General features: G+C 39.2%; 1 protein-coding gene and 1 pseudogene across 10 annotated transcripts in view; both read right to left on the bottom strand.

Annotated features, from left to right (window-relative positions):
* ppp1r12b (protein phosphatase 1 regulatory subunit 12B) overlaps positions 1-19,504 on the bottom strand; it is a 183,920-nt gene that overhangs the window by 111,077 nt on the left and 53,339 nt on the right. For all 10 annotated transcript variants that reach the window (XM_008109880.3, XM_008109884.3, XM_008109886.3 and 7 more), the window contains 3 exons: positions 12,339-12,415; positions 11,629-11,774; positions 8,038-8,150 (listed from right to left, as the gene is read on the bottom strand). In XM_008109880.3, coding sequence (XP_008108087.2) covers positions 8,038-8,150; positions 11,629-11,774; positions 12,339-12,415 — 336 coding nt within the window. The remainder of the gene's footprint in view (positions 1-8,037; positions 8,151-11,628; positions 11,775-12,338; positions 12,416-19,504) is intronic.
* On the bottom strand, positions 4,483-7,668 carry LOC103278746 (protein FAM3B-like; annotated as a pseudogene).

Below are 19,504 nucleotides of genomic sequence, written 5' to 3'. Positions count from 1 at the left end.
AAGTAAAAAAAAATTGGTCTATCCTACTTATTCTATATGTTGTAAAAATCGTATTTGTACAGTTATATCTCCCTTTTTGCCAGTTAAGCATTCAGATTTTTGATGGATAGGTGTATTTGCTTCCACTTTCACTGTGGCCCTACACATGACTGAGAAAATATGTTTTCTCTAGGTATTTGTAGATCATCCACTGTGATTCTATGGTCAGCCTCTGCCACTGACTATAAAGTAATACTGGAGGACCTACTAATTCCTAAAGAAGTATTTTCTCAGGTAAAAAAGCTGCTCTATACTCACAGTTTTTACTTTGAAAGGGAGTGGTTCTGTATCCTTAATTCCTACGAATGTGAAGGATCAACTATATAAAAGTATTATACTCCGTTTCATGTTATACTTATAGAATTGGTCCTGATGCAATGCTGTGATCAATTAAGCAATTTCAGTCCAAGCACTGAAACATTTGTCTTAAACATTTAAAGCACTTTTATGCAAATACAAACACAGAGAAAAGAAATACTATAACCAATGGTTAGTATCCAACAGAAGTAGAAGCATAAACAAACTGAGTTAAATATAGTTGAACAGTGCAATATCAACTAAACAGATGAACCTGGAGTCAGAGGTATGAGGTTAATCCTACACTACAAACGTTCTTGCTATCTATATGACTAAATCTATGTACTCTGGTAGGATTTCTTCCTAAAGAAATAACTGGTTAATGTCCCATGATAAGTCATTTACTTTAAGAAAGAGATAGTTCCAAACTTTTGAGTGGCATGGTGTATTTCTATTCAATGTAATTGTTCATGTCGCAGAACTTGTCGCCTGTGGGCTGGATGTGGCCCACAGACAAGGCTGGGCTTCCTTTTTGCTGCTTGGCCCTTGGCATGGCAAGGCCCAGGCACTGAGAGAAAATCTCAGGCCCCTTCTCAGCCTTGCGTTGTTCCTATGTGCTCAGTTCTTGGCATACCTGCCTGCCTTCCTGCCTGCCAAGAACCGAGATCAGAGGGAGAAGTTTAGGCCTCTCTCCTGATAAAAGGGCTTCCCTACGAGAGGGAGAGGTGGCCCACCAATTGGTTTTTTTACAAGGAAAAAGCTGTGTAGGCCTGATCCACCATCCTGTAGGCCACCTAAGATTAGTGAGTGGATACTAACTCTTAGTAGGTGTTCTCATATGTGCCAAACGTGCATGTATTGCTTTAAGTCACAGGCAAGTGTTCCCTTCTAGACAAGTAGTGCTCAGGAAGTAAACTGCTTTCAGACCCAACTCTTCTTTCATCAATAGGTTCTATGCAAAGGAGAGAAGGCCATAAATCAGAGACGTAATGAAAGTGATTGCTATATAGGAGATGTTAAAATTAGATAGCCTTTAAGAATTGTTTTAAAACTTCCCCCTTATGCATCTGTTTTAGACCAAGAAAAAATTTGAAGGAGTGGGGCTTAAAAGCTATTTGGGGATTAAAATGGACAGGGGAAACATAGCATTTTTAAAATAATAAATCACACCTCGAGGCTTAATTTCCCAGTTAAAACTGAAGACTCTATTTGTAATTTTTTACTTTAAAAATTGTGAGGTGTGTTGTAGGTCCTAGGAGGATACGCAGAGCAATGGTGCATTTTTCTGCATAACATGTACCATTGAGGAACTGCTTACTATTTATAGTATTTGAAGATTGTTCAAAGTCTATAAACAATCCTTCTTTCTTTTTATTCCTCCAGCAAAACAGTCATTTTCAAAATAATGTAAGGTAATGTCTCAACCAAATAAAAAAAATGTTGATAGCATCAGAACTATTATACAAGTAAATATTTAGTACTTTTTCTTCCAAAGTGAAGTGAAAAGTGTCTTTGGAAATAAACCTTGTTTAATTCCCTTCTGTCTTAAAATAGTATGTTACTAACATGTATTGTGCAAGTAAATGTATATTTTTGAAAAGGTGGTAAATGCTTTGTTGTTGTTGGTGTCGTTTATTCGTTCAGTCACTTGCGACTCTTTATGACCTCATGGACCACCCCATGCCAGAGCTCCCTGTCGGCCGACACCACGCCCAGCTGCTTCAAAGTCAAGCCAGTCATTTCAAGGATAACATCCATCCATTTTGCCCTTGGTCAGCCCCTCTTCATTCTTCCTTTCATTTTCCCCAGAATCATTCTCTTCTCCAAGCTTTCCTGACTTCTCATTATGTGGCCAAAGTACTTCATTTTTGCCTCTAATATCCTTCCCTCCAGTGAGCAGTCGGGATTATTTCCTGGAGTATGAACTGGTTTGATCTTCTTGCGGTCCAAGGCACTCTCAGAATTTTCCTCCAACTTCAGTGTCTATCTTCCTTCACTCAGCCTTCCTTATGGCCCAGCTCTCGAATCCATAGATCACTACAGGGAATATCACTGCTTTAACTATGCGGACCTTCGTAGACAGTGTGATGTCTCTACTCTTTACTATTTTATCGAGATTGGTCATTGCTCTCCTCCCAAGAAGTAAATGTCTTCTGATTTCCTGGCTGCAGTCTGCATCTGGAGTAATCTTTGTGCCTATAAATATATAGTCTGTCACTGCCTCCATGTTTTCTCCTTCTATTTGCCAGTTATCAATCAGTCTGGTTGCCATAATCTTGGTTTTTTTAAATGTTTAACTGCAACCCAGCTTTTGCACTTTTTTCTTTCATCTTGGTTATAAGGCTCCTCAGCTCCTCCTCTCTTTCAGCCATCAAAGTGGAATCATCTGCATATCTAAGGTTGTTAATGTTTCTTCCAGTAATGTGTGGTTATGATTCATGTAAATGGCTCAACAATATAATTTTGGTGGGTTGCTGATAATTTTCTGGGCTGTATGGCCATGTTCCAGAAGCATTTTCTCCTGATGTTTCGTCCACATCCATGGTAGGTATCCTGAGGTTAATTTCGAATTAACCATTGATAGTATTTACCAACTTTTTAAAAAGTATACATCCACTTGCATAATACATGTTAGCAACAGAATATTTTAAGACAGAAGGGAATTAAATGAGGTTTCTTTCCAAAGACACTTTTCACTTCATTTCGGAAGAAAAAACTGAGTACTAAATATTTACATACTCAATTTCACCACTGCATAATATCTTAGTACACATGGCCCCACCAAGTCTGGGGAAGATTACATAACCTGGGATGCCCTTTTTTAATACCTACTACAGTGCCAACTGCATTGCTGTTGACAGCATGCAGAGAAATATAAATACTTCATGACATAAAAGCTTGAAAGTCAGAGCAACTACAATCTTTTGCTACTAAATGGAAGACAAGAACCAATCAGAAATGAATAGTGTCTCTTGAATTTCAAAATTCAGAACAGCAAAAATCCAGGATTCTTGTGAAGCACTAAACTGCGTGTTCCCACAATGTTCCTCCCTCCCATCACAACCTTAACTGAAGTGTTTTCTTCATTTCTTAGAATAAAGCTGGGAGACATGGGGACGGATAACACAAACTGTCCCAGATGATACAATAATCTTCATTTATATTAAAATCAAACTCATATTCTTCAGTCTAAAAGGGTACAGTACTGGTGGTTCACTGCAAGGAGAAATAGTTTTCAAATCATTTCTGGACACAAATACTTTGAAGCAAAAGTGACAAATTACTAATATATAGTAACAATGCAACACTTCCTATTGCTATGGACTGCAGCCCATTTATTCATTCATTTACTCATCTATACATCCATCCTTTCTTTCTTACAGGGAACATCTCATTATGTTGTTGACCATTTTGAGCACAAATGCAATGAAAATAGAGGTGTGGGATGGGTGGGTTCTAAGGATTGTGGGGTTGTTTCATAATAATAATAATAATAATAATAATAATAATAATAATAATAACAACAACAACAACAACAACAACAACAACAACAAAACATTGCATGGAAAGTTCCTTGACAAAATTGAAGGAAAAGCTGATAAGGAGAAGACCTGGCTCTGGCTCACAAATGGGACACTGAAGAAGGAGACAGAAGGCCTGATCATTGCAGCCCAGGAGCAAGCCATCAGACAAATGCAATTAAGGCCAAGATTGAAAAATCAGCTGATGACCCAAAATGCAGACTGTGCAAGGAAACCAATGAAACCATTGATCATATCCTCAGCTGCTGTAAGAAAATCGCACAGACAGACTACAAACAGGCACAACTACATGGCCCAAATGATTCGTTGGAACTTATGCCTCAAGTACCACCTGCCAGCAGCAAAGAACTGGTGGGATCACAAACCTGCAAAGGTTGTGGAAAATGAGTACGCAAAGATACTGTGGGACTTCCGAATCCAGACTGACAAAGTTCTGGAACACAACACACCAGACATCACAGTTGTGGAAAAGAAAAAGGTTTGGATCATTGATGTTGCCATCCCAGGTGACAGTCGCATTGACGAAAAACAACAGGAAAAACTCAGCCGCTATCAGGACCTCAAGATCGAACTTCAAAGACTATGGCAGAAACCAGTGCAGGTGGTCCCGGTGGTGATCGGCACATTGGGTGCCGTGCCAAAAGATCTCAGCTGGCATTTGGAAACAATAGACATTGACAAAATCATGATCTGCCAACTGCAAAAGGCCACCCTACTGGGATCTGCACACATCATCCGAAAATACATCACACAGTCCTAGACACTTGGGAGTGTTCGACTTGTGATATTTTGATACGAAATCCAGCATATCTATCTTGTTTGCTGTGTCGTAATAAAATAAAATAATAATCACAATAATAATAACGTAATAAAACAATAATAATAATTTTATTTTTATACCCCAACCCATCTCCCCGAGGGGACTTGGGGTGGCTTACATGGGGCCAAGCCCAGGCAAAACAGACAATATAAAACACAACAATAAAACAAATCAATCAACAATAAAGCAAGTCATAAACAAATGAGATCACATAAAACAAACATGCTTGATAAAATCCTGGGTCCTAAAAAGTACTGGGCCATAAAAGTGCTAGTAGTGTCAGATATAGTCGGGGAGAAGACAATACAAAACCATTGTCCCATTAAAGTGCTGGGGGAAGGGATAATCAAAGGAGACTATGGCCGGCTAAATTAATAAAGTGAAGTAAGAATAAAAATGGGCAACAGGTCAATCCTTTGCTATGGAAGTCAATCGCCAAAGGCCTATTGGACGAGCCAGGTTTTCAGGCTCTTCCGGAAAGTAAGGAGGGTAGGGGCCAACCTGATCTCCCTCAGGAGAGAGTTCCAGAGCTGAGGGGCCACGATGGAGAAGGCCCTCTCCCTCGTCCCCACCAATCATGTATTTTCAAAAATTTGGGATGCTTTAATAATTTTTTTTAAAAAAATAATATGACTTGTGGGTTTTGATGGACTTGCAAGGAGGAGCAAGGCTAAAAAAATAGATCTAAGGGCTGAACATTTCCCATCTCCACTCTAGTCCATACATGACATTTCATTCTAATTACAGCTTACATTATTTAGATGATTGAATGTCAAAATTGAGAGTCTTGTGTCATTAGCTTGGGAAGGATGGAAGAAAGTACGAACGCACATACGTAATCACTTATACAGCCATATAAATATAAACAGTTTGTCTAAACATTCATTAAAAAGCACAGTCTAACCTTTCTAGGCAAACCTTAATAGTGTATTTTTGCACTACATCTCTGGATTTAACTCAGATTCCTGATTTGCTACAGAAACCCACTGGGCGATTTTGGACAAGTCAAACTCTTACTTAATCCTCCTAGCTTTTTGTTATTAATTACACCCCTGGAGAAGAACAGGAAGTCATTGTCTCTATTCAAGCCTAAACAAATTGAAGAATCAAACAATCTGATTGCCTTTGACTGAGGAATTTTCTGCTTGACTCAATCTTCAAAAACTGTTTGTTAAATTACTCTCATATAGTCTGTTTTCATGGAATTGCAATCCCAAACTTGTTAATGTAAGCCAGATGTTCCCTGGGCTTTAGTGGGTGAAAAAATAATGTATTTCATTCCTGTTACTTTGTTTCTGTCACAGTGAGTATTTAGGACAAAATAGTCTTTTCAAGTGTTCACAATGTATTTTTCATTACATACTAGTCAATGTAAGACCAATTAATTTCTATAAGAATAAAGTCACTTGTATTCAAAAATGATCCATGTATATACTTCTGTGTATTATTCTGGTGACAAGTCCTGTTGTTGTTGTTGTTGTTGTTGTTGTTTTTTGCTATTAAGTCAGCATCATGAGAAAGTTTCATGAGCTCCAGTAATCAACAGCTTGGCACAGACCTTGAAAATCCAGGCCCTCAGTTTGTATCAATTTATTTATTTATTTATTTTTATCCCACTTTCTCCCATGGGTGGGACTCAAAGCGGTGTAAAATGGTTAAAAAACAGAGATTATATAACATACACATCCAAACAAAAAAAATATATATAAGCCCAATAAACAAATTGCATGCTACATAAACTATATATAACAAATCAATACATTATGAGATATACCATTTAAAAATTCTCTGAACCTCAGGCCACTGAGGTTATCCAGAAAAAGGTTTGTACTTAGATCCTAAAAACATAATTTTTATTGGCTGTGTAACAGCATTGCCAGGTCCGAGATAGCATTCAGAGATCAATATAACTAGTAACTATCTGATGGTTGCCTATTATAAGTGATCAGGAAAGGTCTGGTTCCACAAAAAGGTTTTATATGTTATTTTACTGATTGCAAAACTGATTTTTCATAAGTCACAGCATAATATATTAATACAAGAAGAAAACACCTGTAGTCATTTGTATGCCCAAAAAAAAAAAAAAAGATTTGCTGCAAGAACTCAATGAACTCAACAGTTCAAACAATTTTTGTCTAGTATTAAATAATGAACATTCATATCCCTAGACCATTGGCAATTGATGATAAATTGTTGTTTACAAAAACTGTGGTAGGCACAGAATGCAGTTTTATGGATAGTATTTGAGAATTCAGTTTGTCATGTTCTTTGGAATACAGCCTTCTATCTGGATTTCAGCTGGCCAGCCACTGTATCGGTTCTTATTCATGTCAGAATAGTTGAACTTTTCCTTTTCTATATTTTCTGGTAGCTTAAAACCTTTTCCTGCTATGAAGACCTAGCTTGATCTAAATTTCAAATTTCGTATTTCTTTACTTCCTAGTTCAGCAATTGCCTTTTTCCCATCCTCCTTTAACCTGCTACTTCCATCATTATGGGTTACCATCAGGAGCAGTGACCTCAAGGGGGCCTTTCTGATGAAATCAGTCATTGGTCCAGAGAATTCCCCTTTCCACATGTCAAAATATTTTGCAGCAACAACCTTTCCAGCGTCATAGTCTACAACTGCAATATTTATTCCTCTTCCAACATTCCCTTTTTCTTCACTTATGATCAGTTCATCTTCAAAACAAATTTTAGCAAATTTCTCCTTGCCCCCACCACTGAGTATGCGATAAGCATAGCTTCAAGACGGACATGGAGACCACTGGTCACATTTGTGTCTTTTAAGGGATGGAACCACAATTTTTGGTTTTTTGGCAAGGTTCTGAAGATTGTCGTTAAGTTGTCATTATTGAGTCTTTAGGTATTATATATGCTAAAAGAGACCCCAAGTACCAGGCACAGAAAGATGCAATGATAAATCCTCCCAAAATTGTTGCAGCCGGCCCGCATGGTGATGTTTCCCGGGAGCGGGCTCTTTCTGCCGGATAAGGCGGGCGGGCGGGTGGGGCTGGAAGGAGGCTCCCAAGGCGGGCGGCCTGCCTATCTGCCTCACAAAAAGGTTTTAATTTGTGAACGAAGGGCCAGCAAGGAGGAGTTCGATTGCATCTCTTCAGGAAGGGCGTTCCAGAGCCACGGGACCACCACCGAAAAGGCCCTCTCTCTCGTTCCCACCAATTGCACTTGTGATGGTGGTGGGACCGAGAGAGGAGCCCCTCTCAATGATCTCAGGGCTTGTGTGGGCTAGGAGGAGGAGATGAGGTCCCTCAAGTAGGCCCAAATACTCAGAGGATCTACAAGACCTCAAAAAAAATTAAGAACAACTGATTTACTCACTTTTCTGGCAGGAGCCATAGTAAAAGAGTTATGCTGTGGTGGTGGTACTGACTCTGTAATGAGCATTCTAGGTTCATGATTGGAATGGTTAGCAACAGAGTCTTCCTTTCTTTCTAGAAGATGAGGGAGAAAAACAAAGGTCAAAATAGTTGTGCAAATTTCACTACAATTTTTGATTTATCAAAGTAATGTGTTCCGAGCATTGAAGCTCCAGTTTCTTTGATCTATTAAATCAAAAGGTATTCCATTTAGCTTAAGCAAGAAAGAATATGATTTATGATACACATGCCCAGAAAGTCACTTTCCATAGTGTGAACAAAACGCAATCAGCCTAGAATAGAAAATCTGTGTGGGATCTACTTAGTAGAATTTCCTAACAGTATTTTTTTAAAGAACTGAATAAAGAAAGCTTTGTTGGTTACTGAATTAACTAACTGAAAAAGTTAGAACTCTTATCTCAATTTCAAGCATATCCCTACAAAATGCTCTCAATTTCGGCCATGGGTGATTTGGAAAACAGCTGTTTTGACTATGTCAAAAGGCTCTTATCTTCACTTTACAAGTAGAGATTAAGCATTCCTTATGCAGAATTCCAAAATTCAAAATGCTCCAAAATCCAGAATTGTCCTGTCCACATAGGTGGCTGAGATAGTAACACCTTTTTTCTGATGGTTGAATATAAAAAATCTTTGCTTCCTACCTAAAATTTAAAAAAATGTTTAGGTTATATGTCTAAGCCATAAATGAAGCATCGATAGTGACTCGGAAGGATCTCCACTTTTACCTAAGCTAGTTTTGGATGAGTCCTTTCAATAACAGGAATTAGACCAAATACTACAATAATGTAGGTGTACCTTGCTTTAAGGCACAACTACATTCCCTTAGAGTGCTTTGTTAACATGGCACTTCTCAATTATATAATACAGTGCCATTTTGTTACCAGCACTCACTCTGTTTAGAGCAGACATGGGCAAACTAAGGCCCAGGGGCTGGATGTGGCCCCCGGGTGCATACCTCAGGCCCTCCTAATTTTCCCTGTCCTCTTGGCATAAGGATGTGGGAGGAAGACAGGGAAGAAGGCATGCAGCAGCTGAAAGCCTTCTGGAGCGCTCTCAGCCACTGTGTGGCTCGCCCTCATCCTCCTCCTGCATAAGGACGATGCAAGCAGCCCCATCCTTCTTCTGGGAGGATAACTTGAGGAAGGCACGTGGTGACTGAGAACCCTCCAGAACACTCTAAGCTGCCGCTTTTCTCACCTTCCTCGCAGCATAATTCCAAGAGGAGAGCCCGAGGATCGAGAGGGGAGAATGAGGAGGGGGGAGAATGGGGAGGGGGGTCAGAAGCCCCGTCCTTATGCTAGAAGCAGGCCCTACCCTAGCCCCTTCTGGCCTTGCCCTCTCCGGGGCCCACCTTCTCCTTGGCCCGCCATGCCCAGTGTGTGCCCGGCCCCTCTACCTCCCAGCTCAGCCTTCCTGGCTGGGCCTGCAATGCGGACACAAGGCAAAAAAGTTTTCCCGTGCCTGGGTTAGAGCATTTATGCACTTGATGTCTCAGTACAATATTCTGCCAATATTTTAATTATTTATTTTTACTTTTATTTATTTTTTTGGGCCTAGCACTACTACACACTTAGTCAATGATCACATAAATAGGGTTTTAGACCTTTGAATGCACTGGCAAATGAAAAACAGGATGCAACAGAGAGGACGGACATCATAGCAAATTTTCCTTGCGGCCACTGCAACTGTTGCAATCAAACTTTAAGAATTAAATATTACTTACACCCAAGGTAACATTTTAGAATTACATTAAGACAGTTGACAACCTGCACCACAGAGAATGTTAAATATGTGATTGTATGCCCATGCAATATGTTGTATGTAGGAATGACCACAAGAGCCTTGAAAACGAGGATGCATGAACACCGATCAAGGATAAAGAATGGGTGAACGGATTCCACTATATATACATATTTTCATGAGAAATCCCATTCATGTGACAGTTTCAAGTTTTTTTTTGCATTAGAGAAAGCAAAACCCTGTGGGTAACATTGTAGTGAATGCACATGGACTTGAAATAATCTATTATTGATGAAATAGGTCTTGTTTTTGTTCCTTTGTGTGACTTATATCAGTTTGTATTTGTTATAATTGATGTCTGTATAAGAGTGAGTACCCTGTCAGGACACTTTAAAACAGGATACCCATTTTTTCATTTTGCATTAAGAGAACCATAAATACATATAAGACACATGGTAGTGTGAAGTCAAATACTTAAATTATTTTCTTAAAAACCTTTATATTCAAATACCGTATACACCACTTTATCCTCCACATATCAGTGAGCTATGCCTGCACTTAGTGTTCTTGTGTTCTATGTCATTTGTCATAGTGATACCACCATACAATAGGTTGTAGAGGCTCTAGAGCAGCAAAATTAGAAAGAACTCCTGATCCGACTGATGTTTTCCTGTTGAAAACTGAGTTCTTCCATAGCTATAGGCGTCATAGATGGCACAGAGTGGAAAAGCTTCTATCTCCAGAACTGGCTATTCCTCCCATCCTCTTTACCACTACTAAAAACACTAAATGAGGTAATAATGTGTAAAAAAAAAAACCTCCAAACTTCGGGCGATCTTAAGGCTTAACAAAAAGCGAGACACAGATTTCTCTAACTTGAATAAACATGCTTGACCTTTTTTGTCTATTTATTTAGAAGCTGGTTGGGGTCAACAAAGCTTCCACAATCTGACATTTTTTTATTCAGCCTATGACAGAAGACATTAATTAAGCAAGATAAGATAGTACTACTGTATTTGCTTTGATAAGTAAGTTGACTCGATAGAGGTCTAATATTAGGACAAAGTACTGGTCGAATTCTGTATTACAGTGATATAGGCTGGGGCTTGCATTCAGTTTTCAGAGTATTATCTCTCTTTGTTTATGACCATAGCTGCAATTCAGAAAAGAGGTTCTATACACAGTGCTTTTCATGTGCTACGAAAATCTGAGATGTGGAGGACTTATTATTCAGATAATTAAAAAGTTATGGCTGCATACAAAAGCTCATACTTCTATAAAGGAACATGGGAAATAATGGTTCCCAGAATTTGGTCTTTGAGATGTTTAGGATTTCAACTCTCAGAATTTTTGACTGTTAGACATGTTGGCTGGGACGTCTGGGAAGTGAAGTGATAACATCTGGAGGATTGACATGATGTTAGACATTGAACAGTGCAACACTTTTCAACATTGATCATGTATGGAGTTTAAATTGCAGTAGCAATTACAACAAGAAAGTATCAGTAAATCTAGAACTCCAGCTTTTAGGAGTCTTTTGCAAAAAAAGCTGTCTCGAAGAACCTTTACAAGTAGCCTAAAGTAGAGTGAGCATGCTCAGTGACAATAGACAGCAGGAAACCTGAACCAAAGGACTACATGCTACCACATTTTATAGCCAGTCCCCCTTGATTCTTGACCAGCGATGTTCAGTATCTTATACTTTATAATCTTGTAATTATTGCTCTAAAGTCATAAACTTTCCAGGCCCTTCAATATTTTATAAGGCAAGAATCTCAGTTTTGTATATTACCCAATTCTTTTTCAGTATCTGACTCTGATGCATCATCTTCCTCAGCTTCTTCTTCATCTTCAGAGCTAGAACTACTGGATTCTTTGTTTTCCTCTTCTCTCCTCAAGGATTTCAATGTATCCGACTCATAAAGAATCTTTTCTTTGCTGTGGTACAAAAGTTGAAAAGGTGCTAACTAAAATGTTGTACTTTTGAGACTGACACTATAAGAATGAGACATACTGTGTCTAGTATCTTTTCTGCAGAGCAATGTTACCAACATCACCTCTACTATTACAATGCACTAGTCCTGAACCAGTATCAGACTCTTCTAACTATAAAAAGAACTGTCTAAGCTACTGGGAGAAAAGCTTGCTTTCCAATTTTTCGATTTTATCGATTTTTCTTATAAACATGATAGTGGTGAAAATTACTAGATCAAACTGCAAACAAACAGCTCCTGGTTTGGAGAGAAAACATGTATTCTTCATAGAATTATAGAGGTGGAATAGGCTTCAAGGGTCATCCAGACCAACCCCCTGCCATGCAGGAACACACAATCAAGCACATTACAGGACAACTGATCCCACTGTTTCATGTCAATTTAGCTTTTTGCCTGGCCTTTAGAAGCTAAATAGAAGTCACATTCTCTAATATGCCTGTATTTGCACTTCCACATTAATATGAATCAAAACAAGTGCTATTATGTACTTTGGGATTGAGAATCTTACTTCTTGAAAAGTCCACTTTGAAGTTTACCATTCATATTAGCTTCAATTAGCTTGCTTCTTGTCTCTTCACTTCGAAGCTGTCAAAAACATAATTGGAAAGTTATTTTGAAAAACCAGCAAGCCAGCAACTGCAGTTCATAAAAATGGTAGAATTGCACCATGCTTAACTACTTAGTAACTCTCAGATAAGGTAATGGTAAAGAATATGACTAAAATGTTATAAGGCAATGCTACATACAACGGAACAGTATGTGATAGAGGTCCACTTAGCTTTTTTATTTTAAAAGACAGGGAGAGGCGGACAAAAGTACACATGAACTTCAACATCCTATGACAAACTGCTTTTGAAATCCGAGTGTTACAGGAATGTTCCAAAGGGAAAAGATTGTGGTCTTATTGCCATATACAGACATGCAGCCATACCTACAGAGCTCTCTGTAGAGCTCTGTAGATAAAAGGTATTTTCTAGAAACAAATACAGTGCCCACTACCATCAATATGGAAACAGCATTTGGCTTGAAGCACCCTGACACTGTGAAATTCAGAAAGATTGAATGGAAGGCATAAGGAGTGCAAGAGCAAACTAAAAACAAACCAAAAAGTAATTTTTAAAGAAAGCTATTGAAGGACACCCATCCCGAGGGGCCCTGTTTTTCTCAGGGAGATGACTTCCATCTTTTGGAAAAATGTGATGATGGGAACTCAGGCAACTGAACAATAAGAAATATTCAGTGTTTTAAAAGACATTGTTGCAAATCAGGACTAGATCTGAACTAAAAAAAAAACCCAGACAAAACAGATTTGGATTACAGAAGCATTACATTTATTTTCTTTGGTATGGGATAGTTACTTCTGTTGGGTCTTAATAAATTCACAGGGTAGTCAGAAAATCTAAGATCTGTAACTCATTAAATGTTTTCTTCCCCCAAGGCTTCCCCTAGCTAATTTTCCTTTGCCTTCTCCTTGTCCTACTGCCACTTTCTTATTTTAAGCCTAGGCCCAGGCTTATCTGCTGTTGCCTCATGCAGCACTTTCAATATTGAGAGATAAGTCAATCATTAATTTAACAGAATATTGCATCTATGAACAATGCATATAAGTACTAGGCTTGTGTGCAGATCCATTTTAGGCGTTTTACTTCGTTTTTAAGCGTTTTACTGGCTTCTTCGGCTCTACCAGATGGGTGTAACAGCAAGGGCCCAGCCCTTTTCCCATCTGTAAAGGGACCATGTGGCAGCTGATCACAGCTCCTCCTCCCATGTTCAACATCACAGTTGTGTCCTGGCTTCAGTGTATTTTTTTGGCTTTTTGGTTTTCATTTATTTTCTTGATTCTTTTTATTTAGTGGGACTGACTGGAAGTTGGGAACATGCGGAATGGGTGGGTGAGGTGCATGCGTATGTTTGGGGGCTTGGAGAGTCATCCTTTTAGCTTCTTTTTCTCCTCCCTTCCCCTCCTTCAAAGAACACTTCTAAAAGATTATTAATAATATTATTATTATTATTATTAATAATAATAATAATACTCCCAGCAAACAAAAAGAAAAGCCTCATTCTCAGAAAACTACTACCACCTAGTTACCTCTCCTCTAGAGTAGGAACTATAAACAGCTTTAAGGAAGCATTAAATCTGAAGCAGAAAGGCATGAGGGGGAAAAAGGCAGGCACCACTCCAGGCAGGGCCTGCAGTGCAAATCAAGAGAAAAGAGATGGCTTCTTAAAGGAAGCCCAGGGCAGATTAGATCCAGATAATTAATCCTCCTTCCCTGGGAAGTTTCCTTAAAATGCCTTGAAAAGCTGCATGCAGGGAGAGTGTGTGTGCACCTTCAGTGCCTGTCTCCTCTAGAGTAGAAACAGTTTTAACGAAGCATTAAACCCAGGTCTCCTCTACATACCGAAGGGTAAAGGATCGCAGAAAGAGTGGTATCTCAGCTCTGATGCTTTTTAATCCAGGTCTTAATGAAGGATATAAGTACAAACAATGCCATTGCCTAAAATGATGGAAAGGGGAGCCCGGGGAACCCTCCCCCATTGCCACCAATGGGCTGGATCTAGCTGTATTTTCTGGCTATGGTATGAAAATGGCCATCCAGCTACCCGCCCATTTTTGCGGGGCGTGAAAAAACAGATATGGGGGTCTACAAATATCCAGCCAGTAGAAATGGACCAGGGTTCAGCCTAATAAGTATTTTCATAAGACTTATAAATTTAACATGGACACATGTTTGCATCAAACCAAGAACTGAATAATATTCAAGTAGTTACTAGGCACATGCTACATCTTAATCCAATAGTTTCTTTTTCAAATTATAAAACCTTCCTGAAGACAAACTGAAGCAAAATGTTGTTATTATTCTAAAACTGGAGAAATTATTTTGTTGTTTTTATTACCAAAATGTCATATTCGGCTCACAATGAGACTATGGAATATGAAATCTCCAAGAGCCCTTGTTATCAACAGCTCTGGTCCTTAACTTCCTTTAATGATGTAATTCATCCATAATGTTCTCTCCCTTTTTTAAGGTCTGCCTTCCATTTTATTCTTTTTGATTAAGTTATGCTGTCTCGTGATATGTCCAAAACACGACAGCCCCAGTTTAACAATTTTGGCTTCTAGTGAAAAAAATAGTTTGAAAAAAAAATTGAGAAAGTTAGGATATCTTCTGAAGTTCTAGACTACAATGCGAAAGAGTTTTGAGAGGCCTGTAGGACAGTTAGGTAGGTAGGAAGGAAATAACACAGTGTTATATATATTTCAGTTTTGAAACCACTTCAGAATCTCAATCTGACCTAATGGACCACCAGTAACATCTTCTGATCACAACTGAGTTAGATATTATTTTACAACCATGCTACAAATAATTAGATAATATAATATAACTAGCTGTGCCCAGCCACGCGTTGCTGTGGCAAAGTATGGTGGAATGGGAAATAAAGTATTGAGGAATTGGTGGTAGTTAAGGTAAAGGGTAAAGGTTTCCCCTGACATTAAGTCCCGTCGTGTCTGACTCTGGGGGTTGGTGCTCATCTAAATTTCTAAGCTGAAGAGCCGGCGTTGTCCGTAGACTCCTCCAAGGTCATGTGGGATGACTGCATGGAGCACCGTTACATTCCCACCGGAGCGGTACCTATTGATGCACTCACATTTGCATGTTTTTGAACTTCTGGGTTGGCAGAAGCTGGGGCTAACAGTGGGGGCTCTCTCCGATCCTCCAATTCAAACCTGTGACCTTTCGGTCCAGAAGTTCAGGAGCTCAGCGCTTTAACACGCTGCACCATCAGGGGATATTATTTCCTAAAGGTTGTGAATATACAATATTTCTGATTGTTGTTGTTTTGTTTTTTTTGTCTGTTGGAGGCAAGCATGAATGCCGCAATTAGGGAAAATGATTAGTATGTAATGGCCTTGCAGCTTTAAAGCCTGGCTGTTTCCTCCCCGAGTGAATTTTTTGTTGGGAGGTGTTAGCTGGCCCTGATTGTTTCCTATCTGGAATTCCCTTGTTTTCAGAGTGGTGTTGTTTGTGAAATTTAAGGTGCTTCTACTGTTTGTGGCCCTGAGAAAACAGAGGATTTGCCAGACTTTGGTGATGGGAATACTTTGTTGGGAGGTGTTAGCTGGCCCTGATTGTTTCCTGTGTGGAATTCCCCTGTTTTCAGAGTGTTGTTCTTTATTTAGTGTTCTGATTTTAGGGATTGTATTGTTCTGTTTTATTATAGCACAGTAATTTTTATATATTCTGATTTTAGTGTTTTTGAATACTTGGAGCCAGATTGTATTCATTTTCACGGTTCACAGCAACACAATAATAATAATAATAATAATAATAATAATAATAATAATAATAATAATAATAGTAATGATAGTAATAATAATGACTTTGGTAATACACACTGCTTCACTCCCTTCTCAGCTTCCTTGCTGGAAGAATCCTTTCTTGGGAGGTGTTAGCTGGCCCTGATTGTTTCCTTTGTGGAATTTCCAATTGCCCTGCTTTCAGAGTGTTGCTCTTTATTTACTGTCCTGGTTTTAGAGATTATATTGTTCTGTATTATTCTATCACAATAATTATTTGTTATTAAAGTAGAATCTCACTTATCCAACATTCACTAATCCAATGTTCTGGATTATCCAACGCAGTCTGCCTTTTAGTAATCAATGTTTTTGTAGTCAGTGTTTTAAATTCATTGTGATATTTTGGTGGTAAATTTGTAAATACAGTAATTACTACATAGCATTACTGCACATGGAACTACTTTTTCTGTCAAATTTGTTGTATAACATGATGTTTGGTGCTTAATTTGTATATCATTACCTAATTTGATGTTCAATTGGCTTTTCCTGAATCCCTTCTTATTATCCAACATATTCACTTATCTAATGTTCTGCTGGCCTGTTTATGTTGGATGAGACTCTACTGTATATTTATAATCTTATATTTTCTGCTTAGAACTGGATTATATGAGGCCCCTTCTTCACAGCTGTATAAAATGCACACTGAAGTGGATTATATGGCAGTGTGGAGGTAAGATAATCCAGTGTAAAGCAGATAATATAAGATTATAAATGGGTTATATAGCTGTGTGGAAGGGTCTTGAGTCTACACTGCCATATAATCCAGTGCAAATTAGATAATCTGTGGAAGAGGCCTAAGTGAGGCCTAACTCTGCCTGTCCCCTGGGCTGAGTGGTTTGCTAGGAGACCAAGTGGGCGGAGCTTAGCCTTCTAACTGGCAGCAATTGGATAAAAACAATTATTCCTCTCCCTCTAATTAGGACTTTATTTTTCTTTTCTTTTTGTTGTATCGACCTAGAGGAGTGGATGAGGGGTTGTGCTGTCAACTTTCGAGGTTGTGGGGTGTTTAGTTTTGTTGTTTTGTCCGCTGCCGTGATTCCATCACTCTTTTATTTATATATATATATATATATATATATATATATATATATATATATCTGTGTTTGATCTTGAGTATAAAGAATAAGGCACGGATATGGACACCTGACCAGACCAGAGACACTACTATTGCAAACTAGACCTGTCACCTAAATCACACTCTTCAAGCCAAGGAACACCTGGCCTCTCTAAACGAATTCAAGTCCCCAGGGCCAGATCAGCTACATCCAAGAGTATTGAAGGAATTAGCGGAAGTTATTTCAGAACCACTAGCAATTATCTTCGAGAGTTCTTGGAGAACGGGAGAAGTCCCAGCAGATTGGAGGAGGGCGAATGTGGTCCCTATCTTCAAGAAGGGAAAAAAGAACGACCCAAACAATTACCGTCCGGTCAGCCTCACATCGATACCAGGCAAGATTCTGGAAAAGATCATCAAGGAAGTGGTCTGCGAACACTTAGAAACAAATGCGGTCATTGCTAATAGTCAACACGGATTTACCAAAAACAAGTCATGCCAGACTAATCTGATCTCTTTTTTCGATAGAGTTACGAGTTGGGTCGATACAGGGAATGCTGTGGATGTAGCCTACCTGGATTTCAGTAAGGCCTTCGACAAAGTCCCCCACGACCTTCTGGCAAATAAACTAGTAAAATGTGGGCTAGACAAAACTACGGTTAGGTGGATCTGCAATTGGCTAAGCGAACGAACCCAAAGGGTGCTCACCAATGCGTCATCTTCATCATGGAAAGAAGTGACAAGTGGAGTGCCGCAGGGCTCCGTCCTGGGCCCGGTTCTGTTCAACATCTTTATTAACGACTTAGACGAAGGGTTAGAAGGCACGATCATCAAGTTTGCAGATGACACAAAACTGGGAGGGATAGCTAACACTCCAGAAGACAGGAGCAGAATTCAAAATGATCTTGACAGACTAGAGAGATGGGCCGAAACTAACAAAATGAAGTTCAACAGGGACAAATGCAAGATACTTCATTTCGGCAGAAAAAATGGAAATCAAAGATACAGAATGGGGGACGCCTGGCTTGACAGCAGTGTGTGCGAAAAAGACCTTGGAGTCCTCGTGGACAACAAGTTAAACATGAGCCAACAATGTGATGCAGCAGCTAAAAAAGCCAACGGGATTCTGGCCTGCATCAATAGGGGAATAGCGTCTAGATCCAGGGAAGTCCTGCTCCCCCTCTATTCTGCCTTGGTCAGACCACAACTGGAATACTGTGTCCAATTTTGGGCACCACAGTTGAAGGGAGATGTTGACAAGCTGGAAAGCGTCCAGAGGAGGGCGACTAAAATGATTAAGGGTCTGGAGAACAAGCCCTATGAGGAGCGGCTTAAAGAGCTTGGCATGTTTAGCCTGCAGAAGAGAAGGCTGAGAGGAGACATGATAGCCATGTACAAATACGTGAAGGGAAGTCATAGGGAGGAGGGAGCAAGCTTGTTTTCTGCTGCCCTGCAGACTAGGACACGGAACAATGGCTTCAAACTACAGGAAAGGAGATTCCACCTGAACATCAGGAAGAACTTCCTCACTGTGAGGGCTGTTCGACAGTGGAACTCTCTCCCCCGGGCTGTGGTGGAGGCTCCTTCCTTGGAGGCTTTTAAGCAGAGGCTGGATGGCCATCTGTCGGGGGTGCTTTGAATGCGATTTCCTGCTTCTTGGCAGGGGGTTGGACTGGATGGCCCATGAGGTCTCTTCCAACTCTACTATTCTATGATTCTAAGGCAAGATAAGGGTTCTCCAAGTATTCAGAAAAGGACATAACCTACAGAAAGCTAGTGACAGTAGGATGAGCTAAGGAAGCAATAATCTCACCAGGCATGTCTTTTTCAGTTTCAAAAACAGTACACATTGAGTTGTGAACCAGCAGTGTCATATTTTCCCCCATCAGAAAAACTGCCAAACTCTCATACCAAAAAAAAGTCAGCCTGTTAAGAAGCAGAATATCATAGGATTTTAGGTATCTCTATAAAGGCTTTATAATCTAATATTTTTATGAAACCATGCTTATATATGCTAACCTCTTTCAACTTTGTAATATTGCAAGGATTGATATTTAGGAAATATCAAATACAGTAGAGTCTCACTTATCCAACATAAACGGGCCGGCAGAATGTTGGATAAGTGAATATGTTGGATAATAAGGACGGATTAAAGAAAAGCCTATTAAACATCAAATTAGGTTATGATTTTACAAATTAAGAACCGAAACATCATGTTATACAAAAAAATTGACAGAAAAAGTAGTTCAATACGCAGTAA

This window comes from Anolis carolinensis, chromosome 4 (assembly GCF_035594765.1).
Source record: "Anolis carolinensis isolate JA03-04 chromosome 4, rAnoCar3.1.pri, whole genome shotgun sequence".
Lineage (NCBI taxonomy): Eukaryota > Metazoa > Chordata > Lepidosauria > Squamata > Dactyloidae > Anolis > Anolis carolinensis.
This window is presented reverse-complemented; position numbering and strand designations above follow the sequence as displayed.